The 18,717-nt window shown below is 38.4% G+C and overlaps 2 protein-coding genes across 4 annotated transcripts in view; one reads left to right on the forward strand and one right to left on the reverse strand.

The window, feature by feature from the left end:
• Positions 1 to 12,686: 12,686 nt before the first annotated feature.
• Positions 12,687 to 17,396, reverse strand: LOC116419212 (translation initiation factor IF-2-like). Of its 2 annotated transcripts, XR_004229460.1 has the most exons (3): positions 16,743 to 17,019; positions 15,546 to 15,741; positions 12,687 to 13,166 (listed from the first exon to the last, which is right to left on the reverse strand). XR_004229460.1 is itself a non-coding variant. In XM_031937916.1 (2 exons), exon 1 carries the CDS (start codon positions 17,385 to 17,387, stop codon positions 16,899 to 16,901), a length of 489 nt encoding a protein of 162 aa, XP_031793776.1. In that variant the 5' UTR covers positions 17,388 to 17,396; the 3' UTR covers positions 14,461 to 15,741; positions 16,743 to 16,898. The 2 variants fall into 2 exon arrangements, 1 of the variants encoding a protein (XP_031793776.1); XM_031937916.1 differs by lacking the exon at positions 12,687 to 13,166 and having other exon boundaries at positions 14,461 to 15,741; positions 16,743 to 17,396.
• Positions 17,185 to 18,717, forward strand: part of LIMA1 (LIM domain and actin binding 1) — a 106,970-nt gene continuing 105,437 nt past the window's right edge. For both annotated transcript variants that reach the window (XM_003770886.4, XM_031937915.1), the window contains exon 1: positions 17,185 to 17,263. The gene's annotated coding sequence lies outside the window, so the exon portion shown is untranslated. The remainder of the gene's footprint in view (positions 17,264 to 18,717) is intronic.

An 18,717-nucleotide genomic window follows, 5' to 3' on the forward strand; every position in this document is an offset into this window, starting at 1 on the left:
TGTTATTGGGACAGAAGCTGAAGTGTCCTGATTCATAATCCAGTGCACTTTTTGTTATGGACTTAATGTTTTTCTCTCTCTGCTCTTTGTGCTCATCACTTTTTAAGCCAGAATCAATATATTTAGTGGAGTTTCTACATGTCTAACCTAGAGGTGTCCAAAAACAGGTATAACAACTTAGTAATTCTTTAACTAATCAGTTTGGCCTACATTATTTGTTGCCTTCTGTGTTCCTGGGGGAATACACTCCTTAAATCTCTGTTCTGATTAAGAGATAGGGAACACATACCTGCAAGCTACTAAAGAAACACATTTGCGGAACAAATTTTAAAAGTACTAACCAAGTACATAAGTACCAATGCATATACAATATTATAAAATACAATGGGTAGATTATAATCAAAGTTGACAAGGGGAAGGAGAAATGCCATTGTGAAATTTTTATATTAATTTTTAAAAGCTATCAAAATATGAATTAGAAAAAATAATTCAGTGGAGAAATAAGATTCAAAATTAGAATCAAAATTGAAAAAAGTTTCCAGAAAGAAAAGCAAAATTAAAATTAAAATTCAGTCCAAAACTCAGAAAAAAACAAGAAAATTTTTATCTTAGGTAGTTAAGCCTCCTATGGTTGACATATTTCTTTTTGAAATGGACTTCATCTCTCTTTCCCACCCACAAAATAAATAAGTAAAAATATACTTGATGAGAGCTATGACACTGGTAGATTGAATGTGCACTTGGGAAAGTAACCCTTGTGACATTTTAGAAGAACTCAATAGTGTCATGAAACCAACTTGGCTCACATGTCTTTTTAATCCTCCAAAAAGCCAAAATGTCCCTATATTAAGGAAAGAGTATAATATCTGACTTATCTATTAGCTGATGCCTGTTAGCATTATTATTGCTATATTTATATTATTGCTATTATTGCCTACAATAAGTAGATAAGACACAAAGGCCAATTATGCTAGGTACATATACCCATTTCAAGGTGTTAGAACATAGGATCACTTTGTACCTTTTAAAGGTAAAGTAGACACTAGCTGTGTGACCCTGGGTTGGTCATTTAACCCCAATTAATTCTCTTCCCTCCCCCCCAAAAGAAAGAAAAATAAGACAATGAAATATAGGATAGCCAACACAGGAAGAACCTCAGCAAGTCCTAATGAAAAGAATCATCTCTTCTATGAAGATAATTTATACAAATCAGACCTATATTATCTTAATCCTATCCCTTCAGCCTCTTTAACACCAGGCTTGCAATAAGCAACAATCATGAACAGCAACCAATTTCTAAATTGGAGGTATAATGTTCTGTGGTTAACATTTTGGATTTGAGATCAGAAGGTTTGTCATATCTGAGTTTTGTTACCTATGGAACCCTGGACTAGTCATTCAGTGTCTCTGGGTCTAATTTTTCTCAGTTTTCTATAAAATGAAAGCTTTGGATTAAATGGACTCTAAAATCCTTTCTCATATAGCATCCAGGACTCTTTGATCTTAGGTGGATGGGACCATTGTCCGTGTATTTTTCTCTAATACCCTAATTCTCTAATGTCTCTTGCATAGTACCATATAAATAAGAACTCTTTTTCTAGGTAAAGTCATTTTAAGACTTCCTGAAAAAAAAACAAAAAAAAAACTTACCACCAAAAAGTAACATTAATCATGAAAAATTGGACTAACTGGGAGATATTTAATAATAGATGTGGACTTTTCTGATAATTCTCTATTTTCTATCAGCAGCTTTATTTGTTTTCGACTCTATGTAACTTGACTTCTCCCTCTCCTCACCTGGAATAAAACTGAAATAAACTACTTACTGGAATCTCATAACCATGATGATTAACTCAGTTTTTGATATTCTATATCTTTTCAGCTTCCTCCATTACCTCTCCCCTCTGATTAAAAACATGGAGCTTGGAGCATAAACTATAGAAAGAACTTGTCTATTCACTTTCCATTTTCCATCTTTGGTCATGCTTGCTTTCAACTCTGTGGATCATCTTCTCCTGTAGTACTTCCCCCTTCCCTATCTTCACCTCCCTTTTCATCTTTTTGTTATGTATTTGTCTTCTCAGAGGTAAGCTCCCAGAGAGGAGAGATCTTTTTAATACCTAGTGCTTAGCACATTGTCTGGCACATAAAAGGTGCTTAATAAGTGTTTCTTGATTGAATTGTGTGTGAGAGGATCTCAGAATCAGGAAGACCTGGACTCATGGCTCATCTCATATTAGTGACACATATTTATTCATGACCCTGGATAAATCATTTAACCTCAAAGTTCTTCTTGAGATAGTACAAAACAGGAGGCGATCTACATTGGTAAAGAGAGTTTCATCTCTGGGTAATCTACATTGGTAGATTGGTGCATCTATGGGTATGTAATCATAATTCTGGTACAAAAGTGTCTTTTGTGACCCCTGATATTCTCTCTGATATTTTAAGGATGAGGAGCCATGAACAGCAAGGCATGAAGAAAGGTTGAGCTTACAGGTACAGAATTTACTATTGTTATCAAACAATGCTTACAATAAAAGTAATCTGCTACACATTTAAAGAGAATTATATGTACAATTATGTGTCACATAATAACTAGCTATAAATAGTGAGAAAATTGCATGGCTTACTGTAATTACTATTAACTGTATTATTAATGATAACTGTAGCCATGAGCTAGGCTGAATGAGAATTCGAAATTAGAGGTAATGTGTCCATGATATGGAGTTTCAGTTAGCATGGAGAATATTGAGGATGTCAGTGAGAGATATGTTCAAGAGCCAAGCTGTGGCCATGGTAAAAAGAAAACTGGACAGGCATAATATCCAGAATAGACTAGAAAATTAGACTCAAAGAATCAATAGCAAAATCATACCACCCATAAGTAGTAGAGGTAAGACTACAATTCTTATTCTGACTCCAAGTTCGGTGTACTTTTTATCTTGCGTGTCTACACACACACAATGAGATACCTTCTGTAAATTGTTACAAGTCCCTTCTCATATGCCCCGGGGTTGCTATAACCTTTTAAATATTCAGCTCAAAATGAAAAGTGGTTCTATTACTATGCATTTATAAATAAATATTTAAGTATATGCATTCTGGAAGATTAGTAATTGTAATAAAAATTACATATCAGCTTTGCCCTCCCTTTCTACCTCCTTCTACCATCCTCCACCTGGTCCTCTGCTTCAATTGAGATAAGAAAAGGCTACTACTATCTCTTTTAGGAATGAATTTGCCTCTCTTAACCTTGAGCCTTTCATTCAAAAATTTGATCAAAAATGACAAATAGTCATAGTGTGCTTACAGCATTTACAAAGTATACACACAGATAAACTTTTAAAGAGATGGTCTTTTAGTTGAAAACTAGTATAGAAAGTTACTAAATTCCCTTTTATTTACCTTCCCCACCCTCTGCCCATCCCTGAAGTGTCAGAAAGATAATTTTTTTAAAAGTCAAATGTATGATGGGAAATAGGTGTGGACTCAAAAGATCAAGCGCTCATAAAGGGAAATATAAAGGGAACATACCCATACATGTGGATCCTCATCCCTTTAATTTCTTTGAGGCATTAAACCTATGTTCTGGGCTTGGCCTGATTAAAGCTAGTTCCTTAGTAGTTTAAGGTTCTGTAAGAGGACTTGCCAACCCCACCTCCCCCGTCCCCCAGCCTTGGACACAGGGCTCCTCGTTCAGGTAAACTGAGGGTAGCTTTGTAAGATGAACAAGATGGCGTTGGGAGGAAGGGGTCCCACCCAAAGAAGCAACATGGCAGCTCCCTGGGGAGGCGTGCCAGACCTTGGAGGGGAGTACAATGACCATATTCCTATTAAGAAAGGAATGCTTCTCTGTATCTGTAGAGAATCATGTATCTGCTTTAGGTAGGATGTGCTTACATTATGATACAGGAACTAGAAGCAGGCACTGAGGGGATAAAAGGACTTGAAGTCTTTGTAATAAATCAGTATTACACCACCCTGGCTCTCATCCTTCCCAATTGAAGTGGACAGGCAGTGCTGGTCACATAAGGCCTATTTCACTCTGGAGTTGGAGCTGAAACTCCAACTCCAACAAGATTTCATTTTGTTTTTTCTTTTTTAAAAATTTAATTATTTTATTATCAATTTTTTTTTGAGGGGGGGAGGTTAAGTAACTTGCCCACATACCTAGGGCTAGATGTCTGAGGCTGGATTTGAACTCAGGTCCTCCTGATTCTAGGGTCAGTACTCTGTCCACTGCACCATCTAGCTTCCATCCTTTTCTGAAACTTATTTTTTGGTAAAGCAATTAAGGTTAAATGACTTGCCCAGATCTGCCAGGATTGAACTTGGTTCAGTGCTCTATCCACTGTGCCATCTAGCTACCTCTAGATCTCATTTTGATACAAAATGAGGCACCTGGAGGTCATTGAACAGTTAACAAAGTAGATTTACTAAGCCTCATCAAGGATAAACATTAAGAATCCCTTTAGTTAATTGAGCTGATCTAAGTCCCTATTCACACTCACCAACCAAGCAACTAAGGGCTTCTCCACCTCCAGGGGTACTTTATACTCTGTTGATGAAAAAGTGAAATCAACAATCTGAAGATTATTTTCCTGAGTCAACCAAATCTCTAGGGGTTGGGACATTGTTCCTATCACTGAAGTAATTCATAGTGTCAGCACTAAAGTGCCTACAAAATAGGCATCCAACCAGTCTTAGATGTCTCCTCCACCTGTTCTCTTCAGTTGCATTCCATTAGGTATCACTCACTGTCATCCCTGACCTGCTCTTCTCAAGTCACAGTTTTCAAGAGCATCATGTGGCTGCTTGTTGAGAAATGAAAATTTACCATTCTTCTGGTAATCCCCGTTTGATCAAGTTTCCTCTTTTCTATGGCAAAGTGGAATTTTCAAGCCCTTGCCAACTCCTTTGTAGAAGCTGCTATTTCTCCCAAACTATAGAAACCCTGAAGAACTTGAGTTTTGGAAGTAATGGCATTCTCTAGCCTGCCCCATCAATTTTCCAACTCTCCCTACTTGGTTTTTTGAGGGTAGTCTGCACCTGAAATGAGATTTCATAGCTATCATTTTATATCTATATAGTGCTTAGGAGCTTAAAGGTCTCATCAGATTCTCATCATATTGTGACTTAGGGAATTCAGGCACAATATACAGAATAGATGAGAAAACTCAGAGAATCACTAGCAAAATCATACTACCTACAAGTAGTAGAGGTGAGACTAGAATTCTGTGTTCTTTTTATCTATTTAACATAACATACTACCTTTTTTTAGGTTTGTTCTTCTCATAGATGATAGTCCTGCTGAGAAGCATTTATTTTGTTCAATCATTTTCAGTCATGTATGACTTTTTGTGACCCCACTTGGAGTTTTCTTGGCAAAGATACTGGAGTTATTTGCTAATTCCTTCTCTTGCTTATTTTACACATGAGGAAACTGAGGGAAACAGGGTTAAGTGACTTGACCAGAGTCACACAGCTAGAAAGTATCTGAGGCTGGATTTAATCTCATGAAGATAAGTCTTCTGGATTCCAAGCCCAGTGCTCCATGCACTTTATCACCCAGAAGCAGTGTACTATAAAAATGGAAAGAGTTTAGGACCAGGGAGGCTATGTGACATGATAGAAAGAGCACTAATTTTGTTAGAAGGCCTGGGTTCAGACCCACATGTGATGTTGGGCAAGCAACAACTTCCCTGGGCTTTAGTTTCCTCAACTGTAATATGAAACATTTGGACTGTATGGCCTCTAGCTCTACAACTCCATCATTAGGAGGCTTAGATCTAGGAATCAGAACATTGGTCGTGTCTTCCAAGGCTCACTATTTACTAGCTATATGTCTTTGGATCCCTATGAATCTCAGTTTCTTTACCTGTAAAAGGACAATAAATTCTATGTTGCCTACCTCACAAGTATATTACAGTGATCAGATGAGATTTTCTCTCAACCTGAACAAAAACTCCTCTACTACTGTATCTATCTCAATTCCTTCCCTTTCCCAATCCCAAACTCTGAAATTCTTCCATTCCTTTCATTATGGGACTTAGGAAGAATTCCTAACAAGCTTCCCTTCATTTTATATTGTTTTCTTCTTACATTCTTTCCATTTTCTGGCATTCATTGAGATCCAGCTCCCCACATCATTCCCTCCCATTCCCCAGATATTAGTATAGCCCTAGCTTTCCTGTGTAGTACTGGACTCATCTACTTTCATGCCTTGGGATCCACTGGACAAGGAAGAGAAGTAAGCTTATTTATTACTTGTAACCAATATTTCTATATGCTCCCTATGCTGCTTTCATTCAATAACTTCTCCTTTGAATTGATATCATCTAGATTTATTACCCTATTTAGGTCTTGGTAGTAGTTATCCACTGGCCTCCAGGTCATTCTTCTTTCTCAAGAAGTTCAGTATTTGACTCAGTTTTTCTCCTCATTCTAACTCCTACCCTTACTTAGATATGTTTGTGCTCCCTCAAACATCCAGTTATCTCAGATCACTGATGCCTTCAACTCCCATGACATCTACCTTCACTTTACCTAAGCCATTGTCCATAACAATTCTGCTTCCATGATCAAATATATCCTCCCCATTCTTTATTCCTCTTAAACCTATTCTTCAACTTTACAAAGACCTAAAGCTTTTTCATCTTAGTGTTTTCCCAGACCATTACTCTTACTTTATATTCACTTTTTTCTCTTCCCAATTTTTACATTATAGTTGACCAGTCTAACTTTACACTGTCCTTTAGTCTAGAATTACTTGCCCTATTGTTATTTGTCCTTGCCAAATCATTCACTTCCTCCAATTCTTTTTACAAACTGAAAAATAGAATAATAAAAAGTTATACATGGCATGCCTTCTGGGACTATTCCTCCAATCCAAACTTGCACTCATAGGTTATAACCTTTGTGGGATGATTATACTAAGTTCAATGTACTTTGTAGCTCTCCACTCCAAAAACTATAGCTCACAAGCCTCCACCAATGTGTTTACTTAGCACAGTGACAACACTAATTCACAGAAAAGGTATTTACTAGAAATAACATAGCATTAAAAGTAGTAACACATTCCTCTAAATCTGGGGTTCAGCTTCCTACAAATACAGTCAATGAGGAGAATGGATATATACGTAGAGTATATTAGTAAGAGATATCCATGTAGGGAGTGCACATGACCAAAGCAACTCAAATATTTAGCACAGAAGGCATTTTTTTTCTTCCTTGTGATATCCTCAAGCTGTTCCCTCTGGACATAATATATCTACTGTTTACTTTGCTCTCCTGAGTTTTCTGGTCCTTCTCTTCTTATACAGCTTTGCTGAACTTTAAAGCTGGGTTCTTTGTAATTGCTTCTCTTCATAATTTAATTTGATCCCCAACCTGGATTCTCTGGTTCTTTTATACATTGGGTGCAGTATGTCCTCCTAAGTGATTTGCTCTAGTGCCACATGCTATTGTCAGTTGAGATGGAGAAGATAAAAATATGCTTCCCCTCTCTCCTGATGCCCTCTGAAAGAGTCATAGGAAAAAAGATTAAGGAGTTGAAGGAAGGGGACAAGCACTAATGAAGAGGGAGAGATGATAAGAGGTAGCAAATGTAAGCTCTGTAAGAAGCTCAAAATTCTAGAAAGCATAAGTGAAGAGAAGACACCTTCCAGGCCTGGAAAGTAGATTCTGAAAAGGCATAGAGAAGACTTGGAATATAGTATACTTAGAATAACAAATAGGACAGTATGGTTGAATACTTGAAGGAAAGTTATGAACAATAAGCCTAGAAACATAGGCTGGGACCAGACTGTGAAGAGCTTTAAAAGCTGACTAGAAGAATTTGCATTTTATCTTGGTGGCAAGAGAGAGTCACTGGAGTTTCTTGATTAGAAGAATGATATGGCTAGATCTGTATTGGCAACCAATCAATAAGCATTTATTAAAGCTTACTATATACTAGACACTATGCTTAAGAAGTATTATTCTGACAATTGTGTGGAATGAGGATTGGAAGGGGAGAGACTGGAAGCAGAGAGTCTGAAGAGGAGGCTATAATCCACTGGAGAAGGAGTTGTTCGTGTTACATAGAGATGGAGATAGATATGTGAGAGATGTTGTGGAGGCAGAAGCCTCAAAACTAAGTGTATGAGTATATGAGTATGAAAACAACTAGCTGGTAAAATAGATAAAGCACTGAGCCTAGAATCAAGAAAACTTGAGTTTAAATCTAGTCCAAGACATTTAATAGTTGTATGACTATGGGCAAGCCATATAACTTCTTAGTTTCTTCATTTATAAAATGGGAATAAAAATAGCATCTACCTCCCAAGATTGTTGTAAAGCTCAAATGAGATAATAATTACAAATATGATAATTATAAAAATAACTATAAAATAGATCATAATTATAAAGTGCCTGGCACATAGTAAATGTTATATAAATGTTAGCTATGATTACATAATAACAATTATTATCATGATTATTATTTGTGTGGGGGGAGCTATTCAACTATATTGTGAATTTATTGAGTTTAAGACATCTATGGGACAGTAAGATACAGGAACATCTAAAAACTGCTATGCTGCAATGTATAGAGCAGTTGGTGGAAAATCTGAGTTTAATCTAGTTTAAGATATTTACTAGCTGTATGGACTGAGGCAAGTTCTTAATTTTATTTGCTGAGTTCCTCATCTGTAAAATAAGGACATATTGGAGAAGTAAATGATAACCAACTCCACATCTTTGCCAAGAAAATGCCATGGACTTTATATTTAATTTATATAGAATTAAAAATGACAGAACAAGTGAACAACAAGATGCAGGAACAAAACTTGGATTGATTACACACACACACACACATACACACATCTGATAGTTATATGATATTTCATGCTACAGAAAGGTTAAGTAGGGTGAAGACCGAGAAAACATCATCATATTTGGCTATTATGAGATCACTGTTTACCTTGGAAAGAACCATTTCAATTGAATGATAAAGCTGGAAGCCAGATTGCAAGGTGTTCAGGAGCAGGAGATTAGACAGCAAAAACAAAGAAAAGATGACTTTTTTTCCAGGAAAAGGAGGAAAAATACAGAATGTTAACTTGAGGGGATGTTAGTGTGTCAAAGTTCGGTGGTCAACATCCAAGTTACTAACTACAAAACTTAAAGACAATGTAACAAATAATGATCCAAAGACATAGAAAATAACTTACAATGTTTTATCTGTAAGGAAGCTGATTCCCTTCAAACTATCTCTGTAAATCAGAGATGACTTCTGAAAACACCAATTCAGTTCACTCAGGATACCAATTCAAGTCTCTCTTCAAGGATTCGCTTCATTTTTCCCACAACATAAAGGTAAAAGCAGTTCTCTGTAGAAAATAAGTTCTCTTCATCTTGTCTTTCCAGAATAGGCTACTTTTGGAATAGATGGTTAATTTGCTCACCACTCAATGTTCTGAAGTCTCTTAAAGATACAGTAAAAGTATTTATAGCATCAGTGGAAAAGGTTATTGAAGCTTTGGTTAAAATAGATTTAATTAAGATTTTTAAAAAAGATATGTTAGGATGTTTCTAAGCAGAAAGAAAAAAAAAAGGGGGGGGGGGTGACTGAAAGGCCAACCTCAGAAGGAGACAAGAAGACTTCAGGAATAAAGGTACAAAGGAGCTGAATTTGAAGGAAACAGGCTGCCTTTTCTTTAAAGAGAAAAAGCTTTTCTTTGTTTTAGTCACCCATTATTCACCTTCTCATCCTCACATTCCAACCTCTTCCTCCTCCACTGAGAACTCGAGAAAAACAAAACCCATTATAACAGGTACAGTCAATCAAAAGAAATTTCTACATTGGCCAACTCCAAATTTTTTTTTTTTTTATCTCAATCTGTGTTCTAACTTCACTTGGCTATTATCAGATGGATAGCATCTGATATCCATCTTCATTAGTCCTTTGGAATCCTGATTAGATAAGTCATTAGGCTGATAAGAATTTGGTCCAATAGTATTTTCTCATTTATATACCATAACTTGCATTTATTCTGCATACCCCCCTGAGATTTCCATTCTTCGAGGCTTCTAAAAGAGCTACAAATAAACATCCTTAGAATTTGTTTTGCTAAGGATCAATCTCTCCCTTAATCTCCCTTCATTCCAATTTCCCTCCCTCCTTTCCTTCATTGATTTTCCTTCTGTTAAGTTAAATGTATTTCTGTGCCTATCTTTGCACATGTGCATATGTATGTATTCTTCCTTTGATTTAGTTTTAGGCTAAAGTGTTAGTCACTCCCTCTCCCCTTACTCCTAGTTTAAGATATCTACTTGTACACCTTGATTATGTAAAATTTCTCTAACTTTCCTTTGTCTTTCCCTATCCCTCTCCAATACATTCTTCTTCCCTCTCTCTGTCCATTTTTTCCCTCTTTAAGATCAAAATATAACAGAATACTCCCAATATCACTGTTAAGTCATGTCTGAGTTTTCATGAAACCTATTTTTGGGTTTTCTTGGCAGAGATACTGGAGTGGTTTAGCATTTCCTTTTCCAGCTCATTTTACAGATGATGAAATGGAGGCAAATATCGAATATAACATAGCTATTTATTGTCTGAGGTCAGATTTGATCTCAGGAAGAAGAATCTTTTTGATACCAGGCACTAAGCTCTATCCACTGTACTACTTAGATGCCCTAATACTTTCAGACCTCATCTAATAAAACTCCTTCTATGAATCTGAGAGCCATTGAATGTATCAGGTCTCCATATCTTGAATTTAAGAAGTTTCTCTTTGTTTAATTTTTTATTGTTATTATTTTCTTTCATGTTTATCTCTTAACTTTCTCTTCTTTCCTGTGTTTGAACTTCAAGGTTTCTCTGAAATTGTCTTCTCATCAGGAATGCTTGAAAGTCCTCCATTAAAGGCCCATGTTCCCCTTCCCTATCCCCCTGTAGCATTATACTTAGTTTTTCTGGGTAAATTATTGTCTATAAGCCTATATCCTTTGCTTTCTGGAATATTATATTCCAACTTCTCTACTTCTTTATAACAATGAATGTGGTTCCCTGGTTGTTGTGGCCTGCTTTCTAGAGCCCCCAAGTTGGGGTGACAAAACATACTGTTGCTTTCTAGAGCCCTAATAGCGGGTGATTAAAATGTCTTCCCAGTGAAGAAGTGATGAGGCAGGACTCCTGAGGATGGTGGAAAAATGGATTCCATTTATCACAAGGTCTTTTCCCCTTTTATACCCTCATACCCTTATGTAAGAAAACATGGGTATGTGCTAAGTATATACTGCATGTGGGACACATAAACAACTTGCTATTGTATGTAATTTGCCACCTAGTATCACTCTGCTTCAATCATAACACAGGTTGTCACTCCCCCCCTGACTTCTGAGGAAGGCCAAGAGCCCTTAGGGGAGATGGGAAGCTGAACCAGACATTGTTAGGGTCTTATACCTCACCCAGAGTTTCCCCACTGTCTGTGACCCTCTACACTTGGTATTTTAATTCTTTCTTTCTGGTTGGTTAAAGTATTTTTTTCCCTTTAACATGGAAATTTTGGATCTTGGCTATGATGTTCCTGGAAGTTTCACTTTGGAATTTCAGTAGGTGACTAGTGGAAAGAGTTGTTTCATGGAATCAAATGTTTGACTCTTGTATTTTTTAAACCAACCAGGAAATTGTATTAACAATGTGATCTGCTATAGATTATCATTTGTGAATTTTTGCCTATTTCTTAAATTTTTGTCAAAATTGTCCTTCATATATGTGTAGATTATTTTCTAATGATTTCATAGAGATGGAAAGGACAACATACAGGATTGGCAATTGCTAATTTTTTCTCTCTTTTATTGGGCTAATAATATCTAAAATATTTTCCAAGCCTTTATTTTTATACCAACATATGTATACACAGCTACTCACAGCAGCTGTTGTGTTGGGAGATCCAGGGGAAGAAAGAGATAAAGAATAGAGGCTGTACACACACACACACATACACGCATATGGAATAATTTTTTGCTAAAAATACAACAAAGTCTGTGGCAAAGGGGAGTTGCCAAAGGTAGGAGGACTCAAGATAGAAAAGCCTTTTTAACACCATATTCTTAACTACCATAGTAGAGCTTGGAGCATTAAAAGCAAGATAGTAAGGGAAAGAAGCAGAATCAAATAAAAGCCATTAAAAAAAATCTGAAATCTGTTCTAGTTCATCTCAAGCTCTGTGCCCTTCTCTCTACCATTATATTGTGAGCTCTTAAAGAATAGGACCCTTGTTTTTTTTTTTTAAATCATCTCTTTCTTCCCCTGATCTACCAACACAGCACAACAAACTGAGGGCTCTGTTGGATGTGAATGTGAGTAGCCATTGTGAACCTCTAGTAGGTAATCTGGCCGATTTCACCAACTCTTTATAGGCCAACGTCCAACTGCACCTAACAGGGAGAAGTCAGGGAGTTTATCATGGCCAAAAAATGGCAATGTTGTTCTTCTCTTCCAGGGTTGAGATTATGGAATGTCAGGTGCCACGTATGGGTGCCATTTGCCTCGGCCGGCCCGCGAGGCAGTGTGTGTGGACCCTGGAAGAAAAGAGATAAGGGCAAGAGAGAGGGGATGCGCAAAATGGAGGCAAGTCAAATCCATCTGATCAAGCCTCATTTTAATGGGTGCAATAGTACAGATATATATAGCAGTAGAAACAGTGCCATTTCCTAAAAATCCCTCAAACATAACAGCAATTTACAGTTTTAACAAATCCCATCCCAAATCTTAAACACAGAGTGATAGATGATCCAGGCAAGGTTCAACAGTCATCAACCATTCCCAAAGTCCCTCATATCAGTCCAAAGTACAGTAGCTGCAGGGTCCAGTCCATGGTCTCATTTTAAAAACTACTGCTTCAGGCTGTGAAGTGATAGGAGGCTCTCATTCCATGCAGACTGGGTGTGCCATGCTGACAATCAAAGCTGATCAAGGTTCCAAAAGCAAGCCAATATCTGTAATTTGACCAATTTAGATCAGTCTCAGATGGAAAGACTCAGTTCACCAGATAAAATATGAGGAGGCCAAAATAAATTGTTTCCTATGTGAAGAGATGAGTTTGCTTTACAGACCAGGCAAACGGCTGCTGTCTTATAGTCCTCTGTTAATTGTCCTCTTATCATGTAGAAACCTTAAAGAAACACAAATATCCAGTAACAGAGAGATGACCAGGCAAAATACTTAGTTGCCCAAGCATTTACGATACAATGATTACATATAACCAGACTGAAAATAGCAAGGTATGACATAAGTGAATTAACAGTTTCTATTGACCATTGCTCTGATCATAGAGATCAGTTACAGGAGGAAAAAGTATAACATAACATAAGCAGTTAAAACTGAACCTTCAGCACATACAGGATAAAATAGTCTTAACCCAGTTTTATTCCAATCAATTGTCCCAGTAACTGTCAGAGGGTGGAGCTTTAAAACTCCCAAATAGCATTAACTAATTAAAAGTCCGAGAAATTTTACTTCCAATAACAAATTTCATTAATCAAATTTCTGATAAATCTTAAAAGAATTATCATAACCTTATAGTAATAACAGGAAGAAATTTTGTCTAAGTTCACAACCTAAAAACAATTATCATATCTAGGTAGATGTTACATAAGTGAACACTATACATACAAATCATTTTGCTTTTAAAATGCCCAATACATAGAAAAATATCCCAAATTGCATATTCCCCATAACAGAAACATTTCCCAAAAGGACAAAGAAAAAATTTTCAGAGGCCCTTTAAATAACCTCAGGATGACCCAATACAGTCAATTTAAACTTATACAGACTACCCAATTCCATTATAAGAATTCAAGAAGTTTCTTAAAAATAGTAATTAACTTTTAGAAATATTCTTACCAAAGTATGGATCACATTTATGACCATATTCCTCAACCAAGAAAACTTATGTATCAAGAAACAAATATTCAATCAAGTAACCTAAAAGTAAGCATGTTCCTTTAAATCAGTTTGCTGCACTGTGGGGAGAGAGGAGAGGAGGACTCCCTTCCCCCACTCCTGTCCCCTAGGAAAAAACTTCTCAGGTTCTCCGCTCAGTGTCCTACATAGGGATCCTTTTCAAGATTTAGCCCATCAGTTTTATTTACTTTCTTCCCAAATCTACCCATTTCCAGTTTTCTCTTTCTCCCTAGCTATATACCTGAACACTCAGATGCTCCTTTGGCCCGGGCTCTGTTTCAAGGGAAAAAAACTTTCCTGTCTGTTTAAAATATCTAAATTCCATTTACTTACAAAATTAGTACATCAGGTTAAAAGTTTTAAAATCACAAGCAGATTTTCAAATAACAAATTCCCAAATCCCTTAGCTTTTACATGGGCAAACAGACTAGGGGCTGTTTCCAAGACCTCTGCCCTGGGGGAGAAGTTTGTTTCACCTTGAATTCCCTTTTTCCCTTCCAGAATCCAAAGAGTCTTCTATGAACTTCCAAGCCCATTTTGTGCCTTCAGAGAAGGCCTAGATATTCCATTTAAACTTCTTTTCTTTAAATGTTAGCACACTGCTCTTCTAAGTTTTTTTTAACTTTCCAAACTTTCAAATCCCCCTTTTTTATTTTATTTATTTTGTTTATTTCATTTATTTATTTTATTTATTTCATTTATTTCTTTATTTTTTAAATTCTTCCCTTCTCTCCCTTTTTCTCAGACTACTGTAGTCAGCCAGAGAAACACACTAGAGAGATTTTTCAAACTTCTTGATATTTTCTAAGCCTGCAACACAGAGGCTGAATTCTTATCTTTTACAAACTTGCTAACTTTTAACACAGACACACACAGACACACATGGAACTCCATTTTACTAAGCACAGTTGCAACGGTGTACTTAAAAATTTTTCAAACAAAGCAGACAAATCACACAGAACATAGAACACAGTTACAACATTAAACATATAACACATACCCAAAGGATATTTTCCAGCGTCCCAGAAAATACCCGTTTCAGAACTTTATCCAGAACAGAACCAGAATAACCAGAACCAGAACCAGATGGGTACCCCAAAAGGCACTCAAGACAGACTTACTCTCCCAAATGCCCAATCAATATCATTGTCCACTATAGGCCTGATTGAAGCTGAAGAACCGCTTCCTTCAAGTCAGCGGAACTAAAGGCTCTCACTTGGGGAAGCTGAAGAAAAGCCATTGAAGCTTTGGGAGGAGGGTCATACAGAATCCTTTTCATTGTTTTGGGAGCCTAATTTGAGCCTAGAATTGGTGTACTTAAGGGCACCTTTTAAGAAAGAGGCATTGTCCTGAATTACTTTGTTAACATAAAAATCATTAAAGCAATCTCCAACTCTTTTTCACCTTTTCTCATCAATGGTTCCTTCCTGCGGGAACCATGGGCAGACATCTTCTAAAAACTTAAAAATTTTACAAACTCATTTTTTCTTAACCTTTATTCTACGCGTCCTTAATAAATCCTTGAAATCCTCAACAAATCTATCATATACACTAATTTCTTCTCTCTCTTGGTATTGAAACCTCTTACCACACCCAGGTCTCTGTTCCTCGGGGCAGGTGGACCCGTGGCGACCTTATTCTCTATATTCTCCAAATTCTCCGGGACTGCGCAGTCTTCTTATTGAGAGGTTCGATCTAGCAATGGCTACTCCTTTCTCCAAAATCTTCCAGGCCTCATGTATGGGCGCCATTTGCCTCGGCCCACGAGGAAGTGTGTGTGGACCCTGGAAGAAAAGAGATAAGGGCAAGAGAGAGGGGATGCGCAAAATGGAGGCAAGTCAAATCCATCTGATCAAGCCTCATTTTAATGGGTGCAATAGTACAGATATATATAGCAGTAGAAAAGAAGGCAGGGTTTGTTCAAACACAGTACAGGGTGGGGGTCCTAGACAAAGGGTTGGTATCCCGCCCAAGGATGAGCTGCTCAGATATTTCTGGTGGCAGGAAGCTCTATGATGTGATTAGGGGATGCCTAGATATCTGCCTATTCAAAGTTAGGATGAGATTAGGAGATTCCTATTCAGGAAGTCTTTGGTATAATGTGATTAGGAGATTCCAACCTATTCAAGGTTGGCCTTTATGTGGCTGTAGATTAGTGCCGGCTCCCCACAGTCAGGAACTGGAAGAAACATTTAAACCAAGCAGTGTGGTAGAAAGGGTCCTGGATATAGAAATAGAGGTCATGGATTTGAATTCTAGGCAGTGAGAAAGCATGAGGATCAGAAGATGTAGGATGGATTTTCATATCACCTATGTGACCTGGGTTAGTCACTTGAACTTTGTAGGTCTCAGTTTTTATATCTGTAAAATTGAGGGTGGATTAAATGGCTTCTAAGGTCCCTTCAAGTTCCCTTCTACTTCTCATTCATTCTAATATTGCTACGTTATTATATGTTTGCCTTTGGGCAAGTTTTGACCTTTGAAGGCTTAAGTTTCCTGATCTAGAAAACGGCTGAAGGCGACGTCTCACTTTCCAACTCTACATTTTATGTAGCTGGTCACAGCTAGGGTCACCTGGTCCAACCCTTTTCCAGATGACGAAAACAAGCCTGAGAAAAGGGGGTGGGGGAGAGGAGATTTGGCCAAGGTCACTTGGCAAGATCGTGGAGAAGCTGGGAGTCATATCTGGGCCTTGATGCCCATCGAACTGCCCACTCTGACTGCAGAGTCAGCTAGGGAGTATTGGGGAGAAAACACTGGGCCCAGATCCGGCCCCAAACCCTACCTGTGACTCACGCACTGATTGTGCTTCAGAACATCCCCCGCACCTCCATCCCCCTTAACCAGAAGCTGTAACAACCCAGGGGACAAGAAGCCTGGATCTAAGTCACCTCCAGGAAAATCTCTTAATTATAAACGACAGGACAATTGTTAATCTGCCTTAGTAGGGGGAGGTGACGAGTAAAAAAACCAGGGAGAAGCCAGAAGCAGGAGGCGTCTGTCCCAAGGCCGACGGGGCACCCGCAGCTTTCAGGCCCCCCCCCCCCGGGAGACGTAGGCGCGGACGCAGCCACGGGCGTGCGCGCTCCCGCGCCGGGGAGCGTCGGCAGTACCAGGGAGGCCTGTGCGTGCTCGCGCCCTCGGGCGATGGGCGGGACGGGGGGCGCGGCCGGGAGCCAGGCCGGGGCGGGGCTGCCGGCGCCGTAGGTGCGGCCGCTCGGGTTGCTACAGGTGCGTTGCGGGAGCCGGAGCACTGAGGAGCCGTAGCGGGGAGGACTGCAGAATTTGAAGCTGCGGTTGAGCCAGGTGGGTGATTCCCCTCTCGGGGCCTTTCTCTTCTTAACGCGAGCGTCGAAGGCGACTCGTGCTGGAGAGGCCTCGGGGTGGGGGAGATGGGTGCGAGGCAGGTGCGCCCCCTCCTACTGCGCATGCCCCCCAAGAGGGTGGCGGGGTAAGAAGTGTCCCTTGGATGGGCGCGCTACTGCGAGGAGTGAGGATAAGTGCATTCCGTTGTTTGGGGGAGGGGGCTGGGGCGAGAATGACCCGCCCTCAGCCCCCCTTTGAATGTCCATTTTCTCTCACTTACCTACCTGTAAGGTTTTAGGAGAAAAATAGACGCCAATTACAACTCCAAAACGCCTTCCTGGTTGGAAATGAGGGGGAGCCTCATCCTCTCCCCTCCCCTCCCCCCGTTATCCTTACTTACCCCCGTCTCTCATCTATACTCAGTTATCTTTGATTTCTCTCCCAACACTCCCTCAAGACTTACAGCCAGGAAGAGGATGTGTATGTGTGTGTCTTAACCATATAGTAGTGAGCATTTCAATAGCACCCGTCACCTAGATATCTAGGTGTTAATATAAGGAAACAGTATCCTTTTAAGCTCAAAGGTGAAGATGTTAGGAGTAAACCATCTGGCATTCCTCTTTTGTCCTCTTCTTGGTGCTTATGAGCAATTGTGTTTAATTGATGCTGTTAGTAGATATTTATTTTTCCTTCCGTCCATTCTTAATTCCCCTTTCCCAAAGTTTCCTAATATAATACATTTTTGTTGATCTTGCTTTTAAAAAAATGCCTGAGGCCGCAGTGTTTAGAGAATGCTGTTTTTAGAAAAGGAGGACTACTAGTCCTCATTTCTTTCACTCACTGCATGGTGTTGAAACAAAAAGAGAGATACATATAACTTATCCTTTATTAACCTCTGGGTATTGATATTAGGTATCTGCTTTAGTGAAGAGAAGTGACATTTTACTTCCTCTTCAAACATTTTCACCTTGTAACAACTTATCTTTTATTAACCTCTGGGTATTGATATTAGGTATCTACTTTAGTGAAGAGAAGTGACATTTTACCTCCTCTTCAAACATTTTCACCTTGTGAGTAACAATGGATATCTATTAAACCTATTTTTATCATTTTCATATTTCTTAACTAAGTCTGTAGACTTTTTGAGTGCAAGAATTTGGCTAATTAACCTGTCCTGATATTAAATAGCCTATGAAGATTTAGTAAATGTGTAGAAGTAGTCATTTTCATTCTTAATTATGCCCTGGAAGATGTTACCTATTGGTCCCTGAATTGTAAACTATCTCTGACTAGGGAAATGGATTGGCAACATTAGTAACTAAAAGGTGACTGGTGCCATCTTGTGAAAAGTAATTGTTGCCTATTGGTTGCTTCCGTCTATGATTTTAACTTTGTATATTTAGGTTTTGTTCCTGATTAAGGTTGAGATCAAATTTCAAACTTTTAACCATATG

Source organism: Sarcophilus harrisii, chromosome 5 (genome assembly GCF_902635505.1).
Source record: "Sarcophilus harrisii chromosome 5, mSarHar1.11, whole genome shotgun sequence".
Taxonomy (NCBI): Eukaryota; Metazoa; Chordata; class Mammalia; order Dasyuromorphia; family Dasyuridae; genus Sarcophilus; species Sarcophilus harrisii.

What these genes read in the sequence shown, in the direction of transcription:
- LOC116419212 (XM_031937916.1), bottom strand. Translation starts at nt 17,387, where the DNA reads ATGCGCAGTAGGAGGGGGCGCACCTGCCTCGCACCCATCTCCCCCACC.